This window comes from Lotus japonicus, chromosome 2, assembly GCF_012489685.1.
Source record: "Lotus japonicus ecotype B-129 chromosome 2, LjGifu_v1.2".
NCBI classification, from domain to species: domain Eukaryota; kingdom Viridiplantae; phylum Streptophyta; class Magnoliopsida; order Fabales; family Fabaceae; genus Lotus; species Lotus japonicus.
Window position 1 is genome coordinate 71397310 of NC_080042.1, and position 21940 is coordinate 71419249.

At 36.4% G+C, this 21940-nt stretch overlaps 6 protein-coding genes across 6 annotated transcripts; 2 read left to right on the plus strand and 4 right to left on the minus strand.

Annotated features, from left to right (window-relative positions):
- Window positions 1–1701: 1701 nt before the first annotated feature.
- Window positions 1702–2709, plus strand: LOC130739241 (RING-H2 finger protein ATL74-like). Its single transcript, XM_057591495.1, has one exon. It carries the CDS (start codon window positions 1999–2001, stop codon window positions 2563–2565), a length of 567 nt encoding a protein of 188 aa, XP_057447478.1. The 5' UTR covers window positions 1702–1998; the 3' UTR covers window positions 2566–2709.
- Window positions 2710–2910: 201 nt separating this feature from the next.
- Window positions 2911–5133, minus strand: LOC130739243 (uncharacterized). Its single transcript, XM_057591496.1, has 3 exons — window positions 4944–5133; window positions 4707–4817; window positions 2911–3552 (listed from the first exon to the last, which is right to left on the minus strand). Exons 2-3 carry the CDS (start codon window positions 4798–4800, stop codon window positions 3332–3334), a joined length of 315 nt encoding a protein of 104 aa, XP_057447479.1. The 5' UTR covers window positions 4801–4817; window positions 4944–5133; the 3' UTR covers window positions 2911–3331.
- A 1543-nt stretch (window positions 5134–6676) lies between these two features.
- LOC130739245 (zinc transporter 1-like) lies at window positions 6677–8573 on the minus strand. Its single transcript, XM_057591498.1, has 3 exons — window positions 7657–8573; window positions 7182–7331; window positions 6677–7099 (listed from the first exon to the last, which is right to left on the minus strand). The coding sequence occupies exons 1-3, from the start codon at window positions 8230–8232 to the stop codon at window positions 6794–6796; spliced, it is 1032 nt and encodes a 343-aa protein (XP_057447481.1). The 5' UTR covers window positions 8233–8573; the 3' UTR covers window positions 6677–6793.
- Window positions 8574–9047: 474 nt separating this feature from the next.
- LOC130739244 (probable receptor-like protein kinase At5g18500) lies at window positions 9048–11390 on the plus strand. The gene is made up of 8 exons (XM_057591497.1): window positions 9048–9130; window positions 9217–9259; window positions 9344–9454; window positions 9543–9656; window positions 9928–10149; window positions 10244–10359; window positions 10509–10769; window positions 10867–11390. Exons 3-8 carry the CDS (start codon window positions 9346–9348, stop codon window positions 11107–11109), a joined length of 1065 nt encoding a protein of 354 aa, XP_057447480.1. The 5' UTR covers window positions 9048–9130; window positions 9217–9259; window positions 9344–9345; the 3' UTR covers window positions 11110–11390.
- Window positions 11391–11991: 601 nt separating this feature from the next.
- On the minus strand, window positions 11992–13250 carry LOC130739247 (multiple organellar RNA editing factor 8, chloroplastic/mitochondrial-like). Its single transcript, XM_057591500.1, has one exon. It carries the CDS (start codon window positions 13111–13113, stop codon window positions 12238–12240), a length of 876 nt encoding a protein of 291 aa, XP_057447483.1. The 5' UTR covers window positions 13114–13250; the 3' UTR covers window positions 11992–12237.
- Window positions 13251–17376: 4126 nt separating this feature from the next.
- On the minus strand, window positions 17377–19011 carry LOC130736975 (uncharacterized). Its single transcript, XM_057588747.1, has one exon. The coding sequence runs from the start codon at window positions 19009–19011 to the stop codon at window positions 17377–17379; it is 1635 nt and encodes a 544-aa protein (XP_057444730.1).
- Window positions 19012–21940: the final 2929 nt, after the last annotated feature.

The window sequence follows — 21940 nt, forward strand, 5'->3', positions numbered from 1 at the left end:
AACTGGTAAAACATATGTAACTAAGCACAAATTCCCTGCCTTAGCTTGTTAAGCATATTCATCTTCCATGAGGATAAACGACGCTCTATACGCTTCATTAGGTTCCTAAAGTGCACTTTCTTACTCATTTCCATGTCCAATTTCACTCCCAAATACTTTCTTAAACTCGAGGTGCTCTTTATAGAAGATATAGTCAGTGAAAGTTTCCCTCCTAGTTCTGATAACTTTAGACGAACAAAACATGAGATGATCATCATCTATTACAAACCCACTTGCTCATAATATTGTTTATTTCATTATTTTTATCTTAACCAATATCATTGTTCCTTTCCTCTGATTTGAATTTGAATACAAAAGATAAAAAGAAATAAAATATTCAAAATCCGTGATTTATATTTGGGCCATTCAAGTGGGGTTCTCTTTAATTTTAAAATTTTCGCAAACAGTTTTCAGAGTTCAATTTATACTATGTGTCCTTAAACACTCCTTTTTTCTGGTGGTGCTGATTTGGTTGTCCAAAATATATCACAAAATATATCACCATTTTTAATGTTTCACATTTTAAAATGTGATACCTTTTTTTTTCCGTCAATAGGGCTCTTTTGGGCCTATTCCTAAATGTGTGACCCAATATGAGTGGGTCTTATCTACCACAAAGTTAGCATCAATGTGCTTTTTCAAATTCGCAGCTTGTGCACAAATAAGTAAGTTTGATATTACTGTCGATGAATGGAAAATTAAATTAATGTCAACAATTTTAAGAAATTCAAAAATAATGACACATGTAAGTTTGTGAAAATTAAGTGTTTATTCTAGGAAGGATCTCTTGCATGTCAAGACTTCCTAAAAGAAAAAGGTGGTACTATATGTCTTTAGTATTCAAAAGAATTATTTCTTTTTAACACAGGAGAGATTCCCATCTTAATTTAACCACGTTTTTATAATCACGTGGTTCAACGTTTGCCGTTGTTATAATGAATTCTTCAATATTTGAATTAATTTTTGTGTATTTGAATACTATTTTTAACAATTGATTCCAGCTCCAAAATTTAATTTGCGATGAAATTATAAATTCCAGCTATCAGTTTTTACAACAGTATGTATTTTACAATATGTTATACGAAAATAACTTTTAACTCACTTTTACTATATCGATCAATTATATCTCCAGACCCCAATTAATTTTAACAATAACAAAGCTGATCCAAACATAAATTTGCAGCTTCTCATGCATGTAGGTGTTCGCATGATCAGATGCGCATTCTTTTCTGAAACATTAATATAGTCGATTCCAATATTACGTTCGTCCAATACATGCCGGATCCGAAACCAAACCAAGCTTAAGCAATAGGGGGGTTTCAAACTCATTTTAAGACTCCAAGTAGATAAAATAAAATTTTAAATTTTAAAAAGGAATAATAATCAAACTCGTGATCCTGGTTGAAATTAAACTTACCAGCTACAACTGAAAAAATAAATAAATGTTGAACCTTGGAAATGGGTACATAAACTAAGAACAAGAGTTACTATTAATTTAATACTACTATATAGTAGTTCTTTATTTTAAGGCATTGTCTTGCACTTCACGCTACTGGGGAAAAGGGATACATGCTGCCAAAACCAAACGGAAAAAAAGACAAAAGGGAAAGTAAAGTGAAAAGGGAAAGCAGATAAAGAGGAAAAGGTTCAAATTGCAAGCTAACCGTGATTTTTTGGTTCCACTTGTAAAACTGGTCACTTTCCCACCCGCTCCATCAACATTCCTCAGTTACCTAATACATAAATCACCAAATATATAAAATTACAAATCAAGTTGATTGATGATGTTGTAATCACTCTTTCTCATTCTATAACTCTAGCTTACAATTTCTCTCTCTTTGGCAATTTTTTGGTATTATAGGAATTATGAACTGAAATGTGATAAAGCTTCACATATGGGGGTTACAAGATTTTTTGCAATGTTGTTTAGCAGGAAAATACATAAGATAGTCATGACTCATGTTTAGAAACTTTCTGAGCTTTTCAGCACTGGTGTTGACAATGGCAGTTATTATATCTTTGGTACTGATATTTGTGGGACTAGTGTTCCTGGTCCTGATTCATGTGTGTTTGTCTGAGTGGTTCTCAAGAACAGGAGGAGGCTCAGGAGGATCAATGACTGAGAGGGGTGCAAATGGGGGAAGAAGCATGTCCAAAAAGGACTTGGAGAAGCTTCCTTGCTATGATTATGTTGCCAAAGACAACAGCACATGTAGCCCTGTGGATTGTGCAGTTTGCTTGGAGAATCTCACTACAGGAGATAAGTGCAGATTGTTGCCTGTTTGCAAGCACAGTTTTCATGCCCAGTGTGTGGATACTTGGCTTCTCAAGACACCCATCTGTCCAATTTGTAGATCCAGTGCTGGGTCTTCTCATAGTGGAAACCAAGTTCAAGTTGTGGAAAGTGGTTCATCAAGAAATGTTGCAATAGAAATGATGGACAATCCAATATTTGGAACCCCCAGGTCTGGTCAAGGAGAAGTGGAATCAAGAGTGCACCAAACAGGTACAGCTGAAAATCAATGATGTTATTGTCTGCTCACTTTTCCCTGATGCTATAGAATTTGTAGTTAAGATGTTTGAAAATCAAACAATGAAGTCTTCTAGTATCATCATTGTTGTTACATTATTGTGCTCCATTTGGCTATATTTTAATTTATTTCCGTGGTCCCCTGTTAGCATATCAAGCACAAAGCGCCTCATTGATTTATCAGTAGAATAATGAATTGTTTGTCTGATGGACCCAAAGTTAATTGTCCTAGAGCTAGTTCTGCTGAAGTGACACTGTCCTACGTTTTTTAGAATAAAATGGCAAGATATTTTTGAGAATTTTTAAGCAGCAGTGAATAGTGAAAAAGAGGCAAAGAGAAATAACAATTCATAGGGTAAAAGATTAATCATCAAATGCGAAGTAGTTTCATTACAAGCCTACAATTCATGCAACCCTGTTTGGTACTACAAAACGTTTATCATTTTTATACCTTCTAGCACTTGTACTCGCTGTTCTTCTGTCTACCCACCTGACAACATTCATAATCTTCTTCAATACATTGAAACCAAAATGGTAAAATGGGAAGAAAAACTTGTAAAAGAATACTCTGAACTGAATATATATAATGCTACAAAACTAACATATTGGAAACATAAATTGTGCACGAGATGAATCATATGCAAATTTCATACGAAGCATGCTCGGCACAGAATTCTGGACCTTCTCCCTTCATCCCCGTTCTCCCCTCTCCTTCCCAAGATGAACAGCTAGTGTGTACAACAAGGGTCTAAGAACACCATCCTACTGTTCTTTCTTGGAAGGCTGGGAAGATTGCTGAGCCTCTCCTGAAGTCTGGTTTATACTAGCTTTGGCCTCGGCGAGAAACCTTGGATCAGGCTCGTGTTTGTCTGCAGGTTCTCTCATTGCCAAATAAATGTAAAATGCTATGACTACATTAACAGATATGACAGCAAGAAATCCGCTCACTAGTGTCACAGAGTAAGGAGACAGATTGGATGTTCCTGTTACAGACAAGGAAATACAGTAAGGTAAAGTTTACAACTGTCATTACATTATTCTATTAGGCCTTACTCCAAGTTGAGAAGCATTAAATGAAATAGATAAAAATTAATGAGAACTATTATCACGGAGCAGAGAGGATGAAGCACTACAAAAATAAGATAGATCGTTGGCACGTTGAAGAGCCTTAGTATGGGAGCATTTAGATGCCAATCCAGATAGATAAAAATTAAAAGAATATATAATTTTCCTAAAGAATTAAGCTTATTCGGGAAGCATTTTGAAGTACTGGCTTAAAGCCCTGTTTGGAAGAGCTTATTTGAGCTTATCTTAAAGCATAAGCGCTTATTCAGCCTAGTACAAACTACTTTGAGCTTATTTCATAAGCTGTTCATTATTCATATTAGCTTATGAATACCAACTTATACTTATTCATAACTTATGTTCAACTTATTTCAATAAATTTCTCAAATTAGTTTATGAATAAGCACTTATGCAATAAGCGTTTACTGACACAAGCGCTTAATTAAACTGTTTACCCGAACTCACCCTAAGTCAGTAATAAAAAAAATAGATACACTACTATTTTCAATAGTGCAACAATTACCATGAATATTTCAGCACCTCAAATTTAAGGTTAGGCAATTCTGGCATATACAAGTCAACAGACATTGCCTCAGAACTCAGAAGTCAGAACTACAATATATATATATATATATAGGCTCATGACAATGTTAATAACACTTTCTGGTTATAATGGGGGTGTAAGTGGGCATATTTGGTTGCCTCAATACCACATGTGAGGATGCATGAAAGTGGATAGGTTATTGCTTGTATGATCTTCAGTCTATATGTTAGAAAGAGAATACACACAAAAACTGAGAGCATCACCATTTACACATGCCTAAACCATTTCCAACAAGCACATCACATGATGCTAAAAAATAAAAAAAATGAGCTCCAATGTGCAAAATTAACTACCACAAATTACAAACTACTTCTTGAGACCACAGGTAAGGATTATGTGATAGGTCTAACTACATGTTAATCATCACAAAGTTTATCAGTTTTAGGTCCATTTTAAGTAGCAAATTACCTTCATAAATAAAATAATAAAGAAAAAAATATAAAAGAGCTTAGTGCTGTAGAATCTTACCAGGAAGCAGATTATGGTTAAAAGCATGTAATATTGCAATAGGGACTGCCCACATGAACATTGATGCAATGAAAAACTTCTGAATCACTCTCATCTTTGTCTCCAATCCCTCTACAGCAACAACAAAAATATGCTGTAATCCATCTACATACATACAGTGAATTCCCCATAGCCACCCACTGAATTCTAGGCATCAACCACTACCAGCAAAGAAAAATTAAACAAGTAGATACTAACCCACTCAAATTCAGATTTCTGAAAGAGGCTGAGACGACAAGTGAGGAGGGAGGCGCGGCGGCGTGGAGCGGCGGAGGGAGGAGCGACACCGGCACCGGCAGGGAAGAAGATCGTGATTCGTGGTGGACTGGTGGTGGTGGGTGGGACTTATTAGGGTAGGGAGACGCGAGAGAGAAAGAGACTGATTGTGTGAAGGTTTTTTCATTTTAGTCCCTCAACTAACCTATGTTTCTCATTTTTGCCCAGGCCCAATAACTAACTTAAGGCCCAAAGATTTTTTTTACAGGGCCTGGGCCACCGCCCAAGCATGGTGGAACGGTGGTTGAATGGGATACGTGGTGGCCGACGGTGGGAACTAGAGGAGGCGGCCACAGAAGCGGATCGAGAGAACGGTTGTTGTAATGCGTCTCGCGACAGGTAACTTAGGCCACGGCCAGGAAACCTAATTTTGAAAACGCAAAACGATGCGTAGAAGAGAGCTTCTCTCTAAAGAGAAACAAGGTGTTTTGCCCATAAAAAAATCGGTTTATGCTTTGAGTTTCATGTTAACTACATTGTGAGGTTATAAATGTTATATTAATGTAGTTATTAATTGACATGATATTGTTTCGTTGGTTGAGATAGAAAATGAGACAATAATCGGGGTAGGGGATCTCGATCCTACATGAGAAAGGAAGAGTAGTGAAATTGCGGGAAAAAAAATGAAAATGATATATGATGTGATGTGATAAAAAAAAAAGACGGATGTGGAGAAAAATAAGGTGTGTTTGAGGTGTCTATGTATAATATCAGTTTGAATACAATAGAGGTTGGAAGAATTCAATTTCGAGATTCACCACCACAATGGATTTCCTGACTCGAACACGATTGTCAACCATAAAATATATGTACATGTATTATACTCAAAAATAAAATGTAACTAATGTGTGTTACGAATTACGATATATATTTGTTTTTCCTTAAACTATATCACCCGTTCGAGTCTTGTGCATGGATCATAAAAATGATGTTTTAAAAACTAGCCTCATAACTTAACAAGGAGATGGATGTAACCGGCTCAAACATGATTATTATAATTTTTCAAATAAGAACTTATTATAACTATAATTTTATCAAACAAAATAACTAATTAAAAATATCATTTTGTGTGAGGATAGATGAAAATGTAAACCCTAACAATATATTGGATTTATGTGCAATAATTTTTAAACTATGAGTTAAATTTAATTAAATCCTCTTATAAATTAACTCATTTTTTATTTGAGGGGTGGGTAGGTGTGTTTGTGGTTTGGAGGGTTGTGTTTGCTTTGTACATATTTTGATTATTTTCTTTTGATCATTAATAAAGTTTTGCTTTAAAAAAACTCATTTTTTCGAAATATAAAAATTTCTTAATTTCAATTTTTGTGATAATAATTCCTCCCTAAAATCTAAAACAAGAAGACCCTACAATATCAATTCCTTCCCAATCATTTTTTACTAAAATCTAAAACAAGAAGACCCAACAACAGTACAAACCATCCACTATCTTTTGGATTTATTTTATATGTCAGTGATAAACTAAATATTTTAAATAGGGAATCTGAATCTCACAATTGAGCTACACGTGTCGTGGTGCATCAATGATTGTGACCTATAATTCTAACCCTTCATGAATTGCAATGAATACAAGTTGTAAAATAGTAGTAGTAAATTCCCTGTGTGTTAAGATGAAAATTATTGCTTGAGCTAAGTTGTAGGCTCCAAGCTCAAAAACTGCATGATATATATTAGAGTGCAAGGAGTCAATATTATTTCCCTAATATACTTTTCAAGGACAAGAAAAAAGTTACACCTATACATGGTTGTGCTTATTCCCACAATGCCAAGATTGACATGCAAATCAATCCCATAAGAAGGGCTAAACTTGCCCCCAATTGGAGCCTAAAACTGCTTAACATTCTTGTGCCCATGAAGTCAGTGGCAAGAAGATCAACAAGTGCCATGTAAATCAGGATTCCTGCAGATGCTGATAGCAGAACCCCTTCAACTATAAGCGCCTTTGAACTGTTCTCATTGTAAGTGTTTGATATGCCAATACCAATACCAATTCCAATTGGGAAAATAAGGCAAAACAATAGCACCATAATTGCAACCTTATAATGTTTAAGTTTTGCCTGATAAAAGAGAATAAAAGTATTAGCAAAAGTGACTTTCTTAAGTATAATAAAGAGTGAAAACTGATACATAAAAAAGTACCTGGGAAATGCACCCACCAAGTCCCAAGCCTTCAAAGCATTGATGGAAACTTAGTACAGCCACCAAAGGCTTGATTGTGTTAGGACTTCTGGACACCCCAAGAGATATCCCTAAAATGATTGAGTGAAGCACCATACCCAGCTCCAGAATCTGTATATTTTCATTACATTTAATTGAAAAAATAAACTCTTTTTCTGTAATATTTCAGGACAAATTCTTCACACCTTATCTCTATTTCAAGCTTCTTAGACTTAACTTTATTTTTGTTTTTGGCTGGGATTAACTTTTAATATAAGTAGGATGATTTTATAGCATGTTTGGATTAACTTCTTTTTTCACATAATCAATTATAGCACCGAGAGGCTACTCACAATAGCCAGAATTGATTTTAGTTTCAGAATTAACTGTAGAAAGATTTTCAAACATGCACTTATTCTATCATCATCTGGGATGTAACAAAAACCAAATTAGTTACCTGAGAAACTATGTCATACCGAAGAAGATCTGGTGATTCTAATTTCTCAGAGGCAAGTTCAGAGCTATGAACATGACTACCATGAACTGCATCATGAGTCTCTTCATCCTTATTCAATGGCAGAGCATTTCTCATTTCAGACCTTTTATGGTACCCCATAGCGAAAGCTTCCAGGATCAATGTCCCGATTGCTGCCATCATTGCCACAAACCCTGAAAAAGGAAACACTCCCCATGGCTTTTCACCTATACATGGATTTGTTAAGGCCTCAAAAGCATCAGGAAGAATGTGGATGAACCCGGTCGCGAGGATCACACCAGCAGAAAATGCTTTAATTAGGAAGTACAAGTGACTTTCAGGGTTGCTAATGCTTTTAGCAAAGATTGGCAAGCACACACCAATGAGGCTAGCAGCTAAAACTGATGCCACAGCAATCAACTTGAACTTCAGTGCCTCAGAGTCATTGTTATCTGAATCTTGAACTTGGTTATCACAAGTGCATTTAGAAAATACCAAGTTTTGTTGAAGAAGAATGATGATAGATATGAATTTGCTGCTTGTTAAAAGCTTGATCATTGTGCTCAAGAATTTGACATAGACAGGGTCAGTGAAAGGAGAAAAAGTTGTGGAAACTGGTTATTTGAAGTGCCTGAAAGGCTGAAACAGAACTAGAGAAATTAAGAATTGGTACTAGCTAGAGAATTGAAGGAGCAGCCAATGGCAAAGTTGGCTAATCAGCGATGGGTACAAAGAAGTTTGGCAGAGGACATTTCAATTTCTGCAAGCACTAAAAGCTAAAAAGAGCATATAGGGTCAGCAAGACCATTAATTTGCTTGGCATAGGACATTTTTGGAGGTATGTGTTAAAAAGCAGTAAATTGATTAGGTGTCCAATCAATTTTTTTTATTTAAATCACAAATATTCTCCACCACCGAAACAGTCTTGTTCAAGTCGGTTAGAAGCAAGTATTTAACGTAAGTACATTCGCATGGACTAAACATGAGAACTCTGCTTAAGTTAGAGCATGTGTCAAATCAATTTAATTTAAAAAATTGATTAATCTCAAGACAGTGAGAAACAATAATATTTTCTGAAGTAAAATGACTGTAACTTGCATTAGCCGGCCATAAGACTAATTGGGCACAAGAAGCAAAAGGGTGAAGTCAGTTGATTTGTTTGTGTTTCCATCTGGACGATACACCCAAATCTCTTAAATGTTTGACATATGAATGTTCAAATATCTAATAGCAAAGAAAATAACTCTTGAGAAAATCTACAAGATATTCCAAGTAGTAGTTGCATAAACTAGCCCCACACCTTAGACTCCCCTTTCTTTCTCAGTTGCACACAAACCTGCACAATGGGGAAAGAAGGAACGTTCAACCAGTTCCACTAACAAACAAATGTTTACACTTCATTGTTCCTCATGAACACAACAAGCTACATGTCACATGTTGTCTATAGTTGCATTTGGTGAATACCCCTTAAAACGTTAGTTTCATTGGGATTGGAACAGAACTGTGTTCCCAATTATATGACTTTCTCTTTTTTTCTAGCAGAGAATCAAACCAAAGAAAGCAAGTGACAGTGTTGCTGATACAGGTGCTTAAATATATAATATCCAATTATGCAGACTGTTGTATTATTCTCTTCATGACGACCATCAATGCTTTTATATGGAATTAGGTATGTGGACTTTGACAGGAGCAATTATAGGGGTTATTCTCATTACAGTTATCATTGCATGCATCATGTATTATATTAGATGCTTCAGATCAGCCCCACCAACAAACGAAAGTAAGACCTAAATTATATCAAACTCATATTAGACAGCATTGTTGATAAAGGCTAATAGCTTAATATGCTTATGTACTATTTTTCACAGTAACATTTGGAAACATGTTAAAGAAAACAGCTTGTCCAAGAGTTTCTATCAGGGAAGTGTACTCTGCCACTAACCATCTTAATGAAATGAATATCATTGGAGAGGGAACTGCAGGTAAATTACTGAAAGCTTGGTGAGAAAATTTGGTTTAAACTTTAACCTATTAATGAATGGCTCTGTAAAATATCATCAATTATACATTATGTATATAAACATTCAGATTTTCTATGGTTTTCAACAGTTTAGGCAACAGGCCCTAGATGAGTGTTCTAGAGTTAAAATCTTCGCTCTTTACCAAACCAATTGAAGATATCAACTTTCTTTAAATTGTCCAAGCTTGATTAAATCTACTTATAAAACACTTCTTTCTGGATTTGAATTTTAGGTAAGGTCTACAAAGGCATATTGACAAATAAACAAGATGTTGCAGTAAAGCACATAATCAATGATGATGGAAATATAGAAACTTTTGTCAGAGAAGTTACAAGCCTGTCTCATGTCAGGCACCCAAATCTTGTTGCTTTGTTGGGTTTCTGTAATGAGGCAGATGAATGCTTTCTTGTCTATGAGCTATGTCCCAATGGGAGTCTTTCAGAGTGGCTATTTGGTAATTGTAGTTTATCCCTTTTTGTAGCATGAGCTTGAAGTTTATTCGTTCTTATATCTTTGGTTGAAGATTTGACAAGTGAATCATATATCAGGCAAGAACAAGGTGTTGTCCTGGATACAAAGACTAGAAATTGCAATTGATAGTGCTCGAGGTCTTTGGTTTTTACATGCATATCCCGGAGGCTGCATCGTTCACCGGGATATCAAGGTCAATCTTTATGAACATCTCACACATTCTAAAGTGTAATTTTCCTCTTAAACATGACATGCTGAAGATTACAATTGTGACTCAAATGCTACCTTTCTAAAGTTCACACAATACTTGGTTAAATAGAATGGTGTATATTTCTTGTGCAGCCAACAAATATTCTTCTTGGGCCTAAATTTGAGGCAAAACTATCAGATTTTGGACTGTCTAAAGTTATTGAAGCGGGAGAAACATATGTTAGTTCAGAAGTGAGGGGAACTTTTGGATATGTGGATCCTGAGTACCAAAGCAACCGCCATGTGAATTCATCTGGTGATGTTTACAGCTTTGGCATGGTACTTCTACAAATCCTCTCTGGAAAGAAGGTCATAAATTTGAAACTGAAAAAACCAATGCCACTAAGTAAAATGGTCAGAAACCACAACCTTCTTACTCTATTTCATGCATTTTTAATTATTGTTTTTCGAAATGTCTTTGACCCGTTGTGCAAATGTTTTAATTTCTTAGGCAAAACTGCTCACCAAGAATGGTAGCATTACAGAATTTGCTGATCCTAAACTTAAAGGAGAATACTCAGAGGAAGCATTTGATTTTACACTTCAGCTTGCTCTTGCATGCACAGCACTCAACCAACAAAGACCATCCATGGAGCTGGTTGTGATAAAACTGGAGGAGGCCTTATTAATTTCAAAAGAGAGGAAGGTGTATACTACAGAAACTCCAGCAGACAAAATTTCTAAGGATTCATGAAATAGTGAATTTTGGGATAAGTTTTCATAATCAGAGTTTTGGAAAATATTTACAAGTTTCAAGTACAATGCTAATATTTTATACATGTTATACCATGGATTTTTTAATCCAGATTATGTGATACAATAAAAACTTCTGTACTACTGTTATCTAAGGTTCATTCTGTAAGAGTGATTGCTAAAATCTACGCCTATATGTTTGGATACCAGGTGAACGAATATGTATGCTACAGTCTGTTTGCACTGAAGCTGATCCAAATATTTTAGCACAAGACTTGAAAGTAAAGTCATGATCTATTTCAAGCTTTTCAGACTTCACTTTTTCGATTTTGGCGGGGATAAACTAAGTAGGAAGCTTTTATAACATGTTTGAATTAGCTTCTCCTTTTTTTCACATAACCAATTCAGGCACAGCACTCCTAAAGTTTCTTGCCAGAATTTCGAATCAATTGTACTATTGTAGAAAAAAATTTCACACATGCACATATTCTATTATTATCATCTGGGATGAAACAAAAACCAAATTAGTTAGTTGCCTGAAAAACTATGGCAAGTGCAGAGCTATGAACATGACTACTATGAACAAGACTACCATGAGGTGCATCATGAGTCTCTTTATCCTCATAATTCAATGGCTGAGCTTTCCTCATTTCAAAATGGTACCCCATAGCCAAAGCTTCCATGATCAATGCCCCAATGGCTGCCATCATTGCCACAAACCCTGAGAAACGTAAAACTCCCCAAGGGCCATGGCTTTTCACCTATATATAGACTTGCTAAGGCCTCAAAAGCATCAGGAGGACCAAAAGTTGGTTCACCATAAAGTTATTATAATATTTCATCTAGAGATTAATTTTTTTTAACATAGTTGTAGTATTAACTATTAACATTAACTGTACCAAAATAATTTAATAGAACAATAAATGCATAAATATTTTGACAACCAAAGTGGTCTCTAACCTTAGAATATTTGTGAACTTCAGATACCTAACATCAGGTTCATTAGGAAAGTAGTAACTAACAAGATTAAAAAAATACTAATTTCATAAGATCAATAAACTCTAGGATGTCCCTGACATAATTCTTTATTATCTACATTGGCCACACTACCATCTCAGCTGATCATACCTCAACCATTATATGTGTTACCACCACCAACTGCTACTCCCCTATCCCTGCTCGGCGCGTCTCTAGCAGGTCCATTGTTTGACCACCCTGCATTCTGGTTTGGTGGCACACCTCCCCTGTTGCCAGCATAGTTATTCTGAGGCCTTCCACCACGGCCATGACCACCGTCACGAGGAGGGTAACCGCTGGCATTGTTGTTAGGCCGGTATCCACCTCCATTGTTTCCTGGACCACCTGCATTGTCCCTCCGAGGCCTGGCATTGCGGTTGTTCCTATTATTTGCTTGAGCATTGTTCCTAACCCATTCTTCATGATACTTAGGATCATAAGGCACAGCTTGTCCATTGATAAATGGTTCACCTCCATAATCTTTCTCCCTAACATTCAAATACGAATCAGGAAGCACCCATGTAACTTTGGGCAATTCTTTGATCTTGAAGGAAAGTTCTTCAGAAACAAGTGCCCCAAATGCAAAGTAGTGTTTGGTAGAAACTGAATAGATCTTCATTCTCGCTTCTTCTTCGCTTCCGAGGACTTGAGCCAGTGTTTTGATGTAGCCATCGATGATTTCTTCTCTGCTGGGTTCGCCTTCGGGCTTCTCCATCATGATGAGCCAGTGCTCCATGTCGCAGCCATCGAGCGCGATGGCTTCTTTGGTGGGACGGTTGGAGGTGTTGGGGTTGGGGTCGTTGTGGGAGGAGGTGGTGGCGCGGGTGGAGAGGGAGCGGATGGAGGGGAGGAAGAGGTGGCGGGTGGGGATGGAGGCGGCGGCGAGGGGGCGGAGGCGGCGGAGAGAGGGACAGGTGGTGGAGAGGGAGCGGGAGAAGAAGGGAGTTAGGGTTTTGGGGTGGAGACGAGAGATGATCTTGGTCGCCATTGAGGGGAGGAGTAGTGGAAATGGTTGTGGTTTAGGGTTTGGGGGAATTTATATAGGAAAAACCCCTCAAATTTTGATGATTTATGAAAATTAAAACTAAGAAAAATAATGCATATTTTAATTATTGAACAATTTAAGATAGGTAAGTGGGGGTGATCGTGTGTGTGGAGAGGTTCGCTCTTAAGTTTGGCATTGAGCTCCTTTGGAGTATAGGTGTTGGAAAGTGTAGTGTGAAACTAACAATTTGGAGTGTATGATAGCGCTTAGGGATGATCAGTTTGAGCAGCATGTCCACGCTGGTGAGTTTGCGGATGCTTGTTAATTGTTGGACTGAGATTGGAGGCTTGCCTCAGACATATCCATCGAAAAGTTAATGCTCATGTTGATTGCCTTTGTAGAGATGAATGTCTTTCTCAATTTGCGTTCACTATTCTTGAGGATCTTCCTGATCAGGCTATCCCTCTAATCTTCAAGGATGCGCTAGGGTTTTGTAACTTTGTTCATTTGTTTAATTTTCCAAAGTAAAAAAAGGTGAAATTAATTAAAAAAATATAATGGAGAAGTTTTTTTTCTTTTGAAACTCAATTCATTCAATTAAGAAGAAAAGCTTGGCTCCGAGACCATTACATCAGACTGGACTAAACCATAAAGTTCATGAGGAAGCTCCTCAACCCAAACAACATTACCTAACTGAAAACAGAGTTTTGCTAAGGCATCAACCACACAATTACCAGTACGACGAACAAAAGACAATTGAAAAACATCAAAATACGAAAGCAAATTGCGACAATCCAAAATCAAAGTATCCAAAACGGAACAACCACCCCGACGCTTCCATGCTTCATACAGGTGGAGACAATCCGTTTCAAAAACGATTCAGCGAAAACCAAGCTCACTTGCCAAACCAAGAGCCCACCGCAAAGAGAGGCCCTTCGCCACCAAGGATGAAAACGTTGGTCCATGGAAAGCACACACCGCAGCCAGCACCTCCCCGCGGAAGTTGCGAACAACCAAACCAAAGCCACCATCTCCTTGCGCTGCCATACTCGCATCAAAATTAAGCTTGAACGTGCCCTGAGGAGGACGGAACCAAGAGGAGTTGTGTGTCTATTGAGGAGCCATTGACGCCTGCAGAGATGGGAGGGGCCTAAGGGACGCTGCATGGCGCAGCACCTGGTCCAAAGTTACTGTCGTGTACCGAAAACAAAGCTCATTCTGAGCTGTCCAAATAGCGTACAGAATGGTGAGAAACTCACCACAAGTATCCTAATCAGCGACCTGCATAAAGTCTGCAACAAATTCATGCATCTTACATTCTTGGTTAAGACGAAATCCTAGTGAACTTGCAAACCAAATTGGATGCACCTATGGGCAAAACAGCACCGCGTGGTCAGCAGTTTTCGGCGCTGCCAAGCAGCGAGGACATATGGGGTCCTCCGCCAAACCGCGAGCATGAAGGCTAGCTTTCACGGGTAGCACACCAAGGCATGCTCTCCAGCCAGTTTCACAACATCGAGGTAGAGCTTCAGCCTTCCATAATTTCCTTCAATCCACACTAGGCAAGGAAGGGACCTGCGATGAGGAAGCAACAGCCGACTTAGAAACCGCACACAGGAATTGATAACCTGTCTTAGTTGTATAATGGCCATCAACGGACATAGGCCAATAGAAGACATCATCAAGATGGACCAAAGGCAAAGGAACTGCCAAAATTGCTCACGCTGTGGGCGGTGAGCAAATAAAATTAATTAACTCGCTATTCCAAGCCATCCTGCCAGGCTGCATAAGATCAGAGTAATTAGAAATACCAAACTTCTGGGTTAAGTCTACACTATAAACAAAAGTATTCAAACTAGGCATCCATTTGTCACACCAAACCTTAACACTATTGCCATTACCTATATTCCACATACCTCCCTCTTGAATGGCCACACCGAACCGTAGAATGCTAGACCAAGCATAACTGGGTCAATACCCTTTTTTAGCCACATGAATTGTGCCTTGCGAAAAATATACCGCTTTATACACCTTCCCAAGAAGTGAATCTGGGTTGGTTTTAATACGCCACCAATTTTTGGCTACCGAAGCAGTATTAAACATTTTAAAATCCCTGAAACCTATGTTGTCATGGTCCTTGGCTCGACACAAAGCCTTCCAACTAAGACAATGCATACAACGTTTCGTAACATCCCCTCCTCAATAGAAGCAGCTGATCATTCCCTCAATCTGTGTGCAAATACCATCAGGAAGCAAAAAAATAGGACATAACATATGACAGTATAGCTTGACCCACTGATTTAACAAGTACTTCTCTGCCAGCACGTGAAAGAGACCTCTCCTTCCATCCTTTAAGCTTCTTCCAAACCCGCTCCTTAACAAAATTAAAAATCTGAGTCTTCGATTTGCCAATGATGGTAGGAAGACCCAGATATCTGTCATAGCACTCCACCGCCTTTACGTTCAACAGCTGTCTAAGCTCATGGAAAACATTATCAGGTACATTTCGGCTACAAGAGAGCATTGATTTGTCAAGGTTTATGTTTTTTTTTGGTATCTAGGTACCAGTAGGATTTGAACCCAGGACTTGAGAAATTTTAATCCATCAAATACCATTTAGGCTATCCATACTAGTGTCAAGGTTTATGTTGAAACAATATAATGGAGAAGTTACTAATTTTGAATTAATTTGTGTACTCTTTGTAAAGAATAAATATGGAAGAGTTTAATTTCTATGCACCGACGGTGTAAAGTTTTTTTACACCATCAACCAATCAGATTTCAAGGATGAGAGGAAATCTCTCCTTTTATTTAATTTCATTAATTGACGTGGCACATCCTTAAAATCTGATTGGCTGACGGTGTAAAAAAACTTTACACCCTCGGTGCATCATCCTTTTTCTCTTTTCTAATTATGTATTTGACTATTTAATATATAGATAAAGCATATGTAACCAAAAAAAAAGATAAAGTATATAATAATCAATTAAATTATCTCTCTCAAATAACAAATCTTCCATCTACATTCATATTCAAAAAATCCAAGAAAGACTCAGACCGCTAGAAACTTTAAGTTGTGAACTGATATTTAATTTGATACACCGGTATAATCCGCAATAAGAGAAGTATATCTTTGCTGGCATTAATTATGGATATATCATTTTTTTTCTTCGGAAAGTAAGAATATGTCATATAGTATTAATTATGAATGTAGAGGGAAAAAACTAGAACTGTTTCTGTATATAAGAGTGTGTTTATTTCAAATTTTTCTTTAAATAAAATTAACTGTGTACAGATTAGATTACGTTCAAAAAAACTGTGTAGAGATTAATGGAAACGAGTGATTCATCAGCTATAGCTTTTTTTTGAAATTAGCTATAGCTTCTGTCAGGGACGGAACCAGGAAAATAAGGTCCAGGGGGCGAAAAAATATATGACAGATTAAATAATTTTTTTCAATTATGCTATTAGCAATTATATAATATTTAGTTCATATAAAATATTACAAGTTTGATAAAACTAAACATGATAACTAATAGGTAAACACCGCCTACAAAAAATATGCGATTCTTAATAACTAAATATGCATTTCATTTCAATCATCAAAGTCATGTTCTTCTACGATTCTTGATTTGGTAGAACTCTTCCATAATTTTTTCAGTGGTGAATGTCTTTGCAATATCCTTTTCAATATAAACAGCCATAGTATCTGCAAGAAAATCATCTTCCATTTTATTGCGAAGCCTAGTTTTCACAAGCTTCATTACTGAAAAAGCACGCTCTGTTGTTGCAGTTGAAATTGGGAGAGTCAAGACAAGACGAATTACTCTATCAACCAAGTGATAAGTTGTTGATTTCCCAGAAGATGATAAAACCCTGCATAACTCACAAAGTGTTGAAATTTCTTGAAAATCAAAATGCTTTAAAACATCAAGCTCATAATGTTGTAGTTGAATTCTCAAGTGAATCTTCTCTTGATCAGTAAAATCTTTTGGATAATATTTCTCAACCAACCTGCATATATCATCAACCTTGAAAGACTTGAATGCCTCTTTAGGACTTAGAGATGAGCTGAGCATGAGTAATTCCACAGTTTTATCACAAAATCTTGCATTTAACTCTTGCAATTGAAAGTCTATGGAAGCCGTAAATATATCATATTTAAAATAGTGCTCCATAGTCATAGAAGTGTCGTCATTCTTATGACGAGGCTTACGCCGACCTCTAATATATTGACTATTCAAATCAGGAATATCAATAGCATTGCTAGTACAAAATGATGTGACTGACACTCTCAAATAGTGGCTCCCACCCATCCTCTCTTAACTTTTGAAGTAGTGATTTTGTAGTTGAAACAATATGCATAGCATTTACAATATCTTGAGATTGTTGTTGTAAAGCTTTGCATAAAAGATTTGTTATTTCCATAATTTGCTTCATCAAGTGCAATATGAAAACAAAATCAAATGAAGTCAATGTTAAGAAAGCTGCCTCTGCATCGCCCCTTTGAGCGTAATTTGCTCCTCTTTCAGAACTATTATTGAGAACAGAGCATATTGGTGCATATATTCTTAACAGACTATATATTGACTGATAATGAGAACCCCATCGAGTATCTCCAGCTCTTTGCAATGTACCAATTTGATTTCCTCCTTTTTTAGTCTCAATTTCATTATTAGAAATCTGATTTTGAATGTGCAATGCTTGTGCATCTTGAAGCTCATCATGCCTCTTAGAAGAACTACCAACAACATTTATAATAGATGTCAAACTCTCAAAGAATTGATGAACATGCTTAACCTCTCTAGATGCCGTAACCAATACCAATTGCAATCTATGAGCCATGCAATGAACATAATATGCATAAGGACATTCTTTGAGAAATAGAGATTGTAAGCCATTCCACTCACCACGCATATTACTAGCACCATCATAACCTTGCCCCCTAATATTTTCAACATGAAGATCATAACGGGAAAGAACTGCACATACCTCATTTTTAAGAGTTGATGACATGGTATCTTTGACATGCACAACATGGAAAAAGCGTTCTCGAACAAAACCATCTTTATCAACAAATCTCAAAATGATAGCCATTTGATCCCTCTTTGATTCATCTCGAGCTTCATCAATAAGAATGCAAAATTTGACATCACCAATTTCTTTCCTAATAGTATTTCTTACTTTACTAGCAATGATTTGCAAAATCTCCTTTTGAATTTTAGGAGATGTGTATGTGGCATTTTGTGGAGCATTCTCTAGCACAACACAAGCAACTTTGTCATTATAAGTTGCTAAAAACTTTAACAACTCAATAAAATTCCCCCTGTTTTTTGAGTCAAAGCTTTCATCATTTCCTCTAAAAGCACATGCTTGGGAAGTTAACCAACGAATACTATCAATTGTAGCCTTAAGCCGTAGTCGATTATTTTCAACTTCTTTTGATGCTTGTTTTCCAAATAATCTTTGGATATGTTGAGATTGGTTCTTGAGATCCTCAAAAGATTTTACAGCAACTCTATGTGAGGAGTTAGGATTTTTTCCCACATGTACTAGTAGAGGACAATGTACTCCTTCATTGACTTTCTTCCATCTACAAAATCCATCAACTATAAATGCATTTGCATGTCCCGGTTCATTCTCTCCAAATAAATAACATGGTAGACAATATATAGCATCATTCTTAGGTGAGTACTCCAACCAATATGAATGTGCATCGAACCAAGAAGCTTGAAATCGTCGACGATTATTACCTTCTCCTGAAAAAGGAAATTCTATATTCCTTGGTTGATATGGACCAACCTTAAGATAAGCACGACATATTTCATCTCTTTGATTAAAAGGGAACTCCCACATCATTGGTCGCAATCCAGGATCACGCTCTATATCAACAACATTCATTTCTTCTGATTGAATTCTTCTACATTTTGAAGGTCGTTCATCTTGTGGTGGGATAGATGGTGTAGCAATAGTTTGAGGTTGATTGCTACTATTGCCTTCTTTCTTCTTAAAGAATGAACCAATGCTTTTTTGAGTTGTTATAGTATTACACACTGCCAAGAGCCCAAGAAGAAATTGTTGGTATATGCACTAGTAGCTTAATATTTATATTTAAATATTACAACCTAAATATGTAAGAGATACCTATAGGGTCACACGCATAGAATTAGCCCAATAGAATTATGTCTTATTGGACCAACCCATTGGATAAGCCCAATAAGGCTCAATAAGAATTAAGGTTAGCCTCCTTGCGGGTGCTTATAAATAAAGCATGAGATGCTCAAACCCTACATCAGAAAATTACACACTCTTGCCTCTGCTAGTACAAAGAGCCGCAAGGGAGATCTAGTGGGACTGTGGGAGAGTTCGCGTGGACTTCTGTAGAGACAAGGCTTACCAGTGCTTTGTTTGCCACAAACTGTCTTCAAGAGCTAATCCTTATTACTCCTTTATGTGTTTGATTGCAACATGAACTTTGAAACATGTATTTTACAAGATCTTTTCATATAGGGAATTTTATTCCGCTGCGGTAATCAACCGCATGATTCCCTACAGTGGTATCAGAGCCATTCTTGCAAAACATGTTTTGGGTTTTGTAATTTGTTTGCAGAAATAATTGGACATGATTTTTTCTTGAAGATTAATTATTTGATAATTATCATATGTTAATTAAATCTGAGAATGGTGAATGATTTAGTAACTTTAATTGTATTGAATCTGTTCGATGCATGCTAGATTAGTTTGACGTTGATTCACAAACTATTTTCAATTGATTATATATGAATCTCGTGTACGTTCATTCATGTTTTTCTTCAATTGAAATTCATATATATATATTGATTATATATATGAACTTGTATATATGTATATGACAATTGATTTTCGTGAATATATATTATGGTTGAATTTTGATGATCACGTAAACATGTATATCACAGACAGAACCAATTCCTTTATTTTGATAATCGAATATGTTTCTGGTTGAATTTCAATATTATGTATACTTGATCAAATAAGCATAATTCAATTTTTAATCATATTGTTATGTGATAACATGATTACTTGATAACATGATTATGTGTTTATAACATGTTTGATTTATAGCATGATGTTATATGATAACATGATCTATTTCATATATGTGTTTTAAGTATGATTCAATTTATATATGTATATGTATAAAGTGTTTATACTATTTTGTTAGATTGATAATCATATGCGATATAACTGTTTAAACCGCGATTATTATATTTTGATGTACCAATTGCTAAATGTTTAGGTTGTCGTTACGCAGTACATGAAGAGTTCATGTTTGGAGGCACAAAATTAGGGTTTAAGAGTTAAACCCTAGCCGTCATCCTTGGTGCATGGATGGTTCATGTATTTAAGGAAAGATTGGATGTGATCCAATCATTTAATTTGAATAAGAAATATCATAACTATAATGGTTGTGATTTGATTCATTTTATTTTGAGTAAGAGATATCATAACTATAATGGTTATGATTTGGTTGAGAAATGTTGGATTTTGGCTAAGGAAAGGCTTGGTTTTTAATTATGTCCATGTGACTCTCCTCCCTTTCCTGAGAATCAGTATCTCATTCAAATCTTAGATCTTATTCAAAACATAAATGCATTCAAGTCTTAGATCTTGTTCAAATTTTCTAGACGGAAACTCTGTGCTAATCTGCTTAGTGTGATTTTGCGTACACGCTTAATTAATTAATTTTATTTAAAACGACAATTTTTAAACAAAATCCCTCAACATATATTAAGTCAATTTGCCTTCCAATTAAATAACACTCGTCAAGATTAATATCAACAAGTGAAGGTATGTCAAAGCAGGGTGATCTTGTTAATATTAATAAGGCGCGATGGGATAAAGGTAATATCCAACTGTTATGTTAATTGGGTTGGACTTAACTAGGTAAGACCTAGAGGCGATAAGTTGGGATCAAATTCATGAGATGAATTTGAATAAGAGTTGTTCACCCAGCTAACCAAAAGTTGTATGAGATGCAATTGGAAAGAGTTTCCTACCTAAATAACCTACTTTTAAGTGATCAGCCAAAGCTGACTTAAGAATAGGAGAAATATGGATCTTGGCCCACTATGTATAAGTTTGGTTCAATGAGGGTTGGTTTTATGAGTCAAATAGTGGAAAATATTTAATTAAAGACCTAATTAAGTATTTTTATTTCGATACTTACACGCATATTTTCTGTTTATAGATAACCATGTCGAACACTTCAAGTAACTTGTCGTTGCGATCAATCCTTGAGAAGGAAAAGTTGTCAGGAACTAATTTTCTTGACTGGTATCAAAACTTGAGGATAGTCCTCAAGCAAGAGAAAAAACAACATGTCCTGGAAGAAGCTCTTCCTGAACCACCCGCTGAGGAAGCCCCAGCTCGTGAGAAAACAGCTTTTAAGAAGCTGCAAGACGATGCTACAGATGTTAACTGTCTCATGCTGGCTTCCATGAACTCTGAGCTTCAGAAGCAACATGAGAACATGGAAGCGTACGATATGATCGTGCACTTGAAGAAGCTCTATCAAGGGCAAGCTAGGCATGAACGGTTTGAGGTTTCCAAGAAGCTTTATCAATGTAGGCTGGCAGAGGGAAGTCCTGTAGGGGCTCATGTACTCAAGATGATTGGGTATGTTGAGAACCTTGAGAGGCTTGGATTCCCACTCGGCCAAGAGTTGGCTGTTGATCTTATCTTGCAATCATTGCCTGATAGTTTCAATCAATTCGTCATGAACTACAACATGAACGAAATTGAGAAAACACTGCCTGAATTGCTTGGCATGTTAAGAACTGCTGAGCAA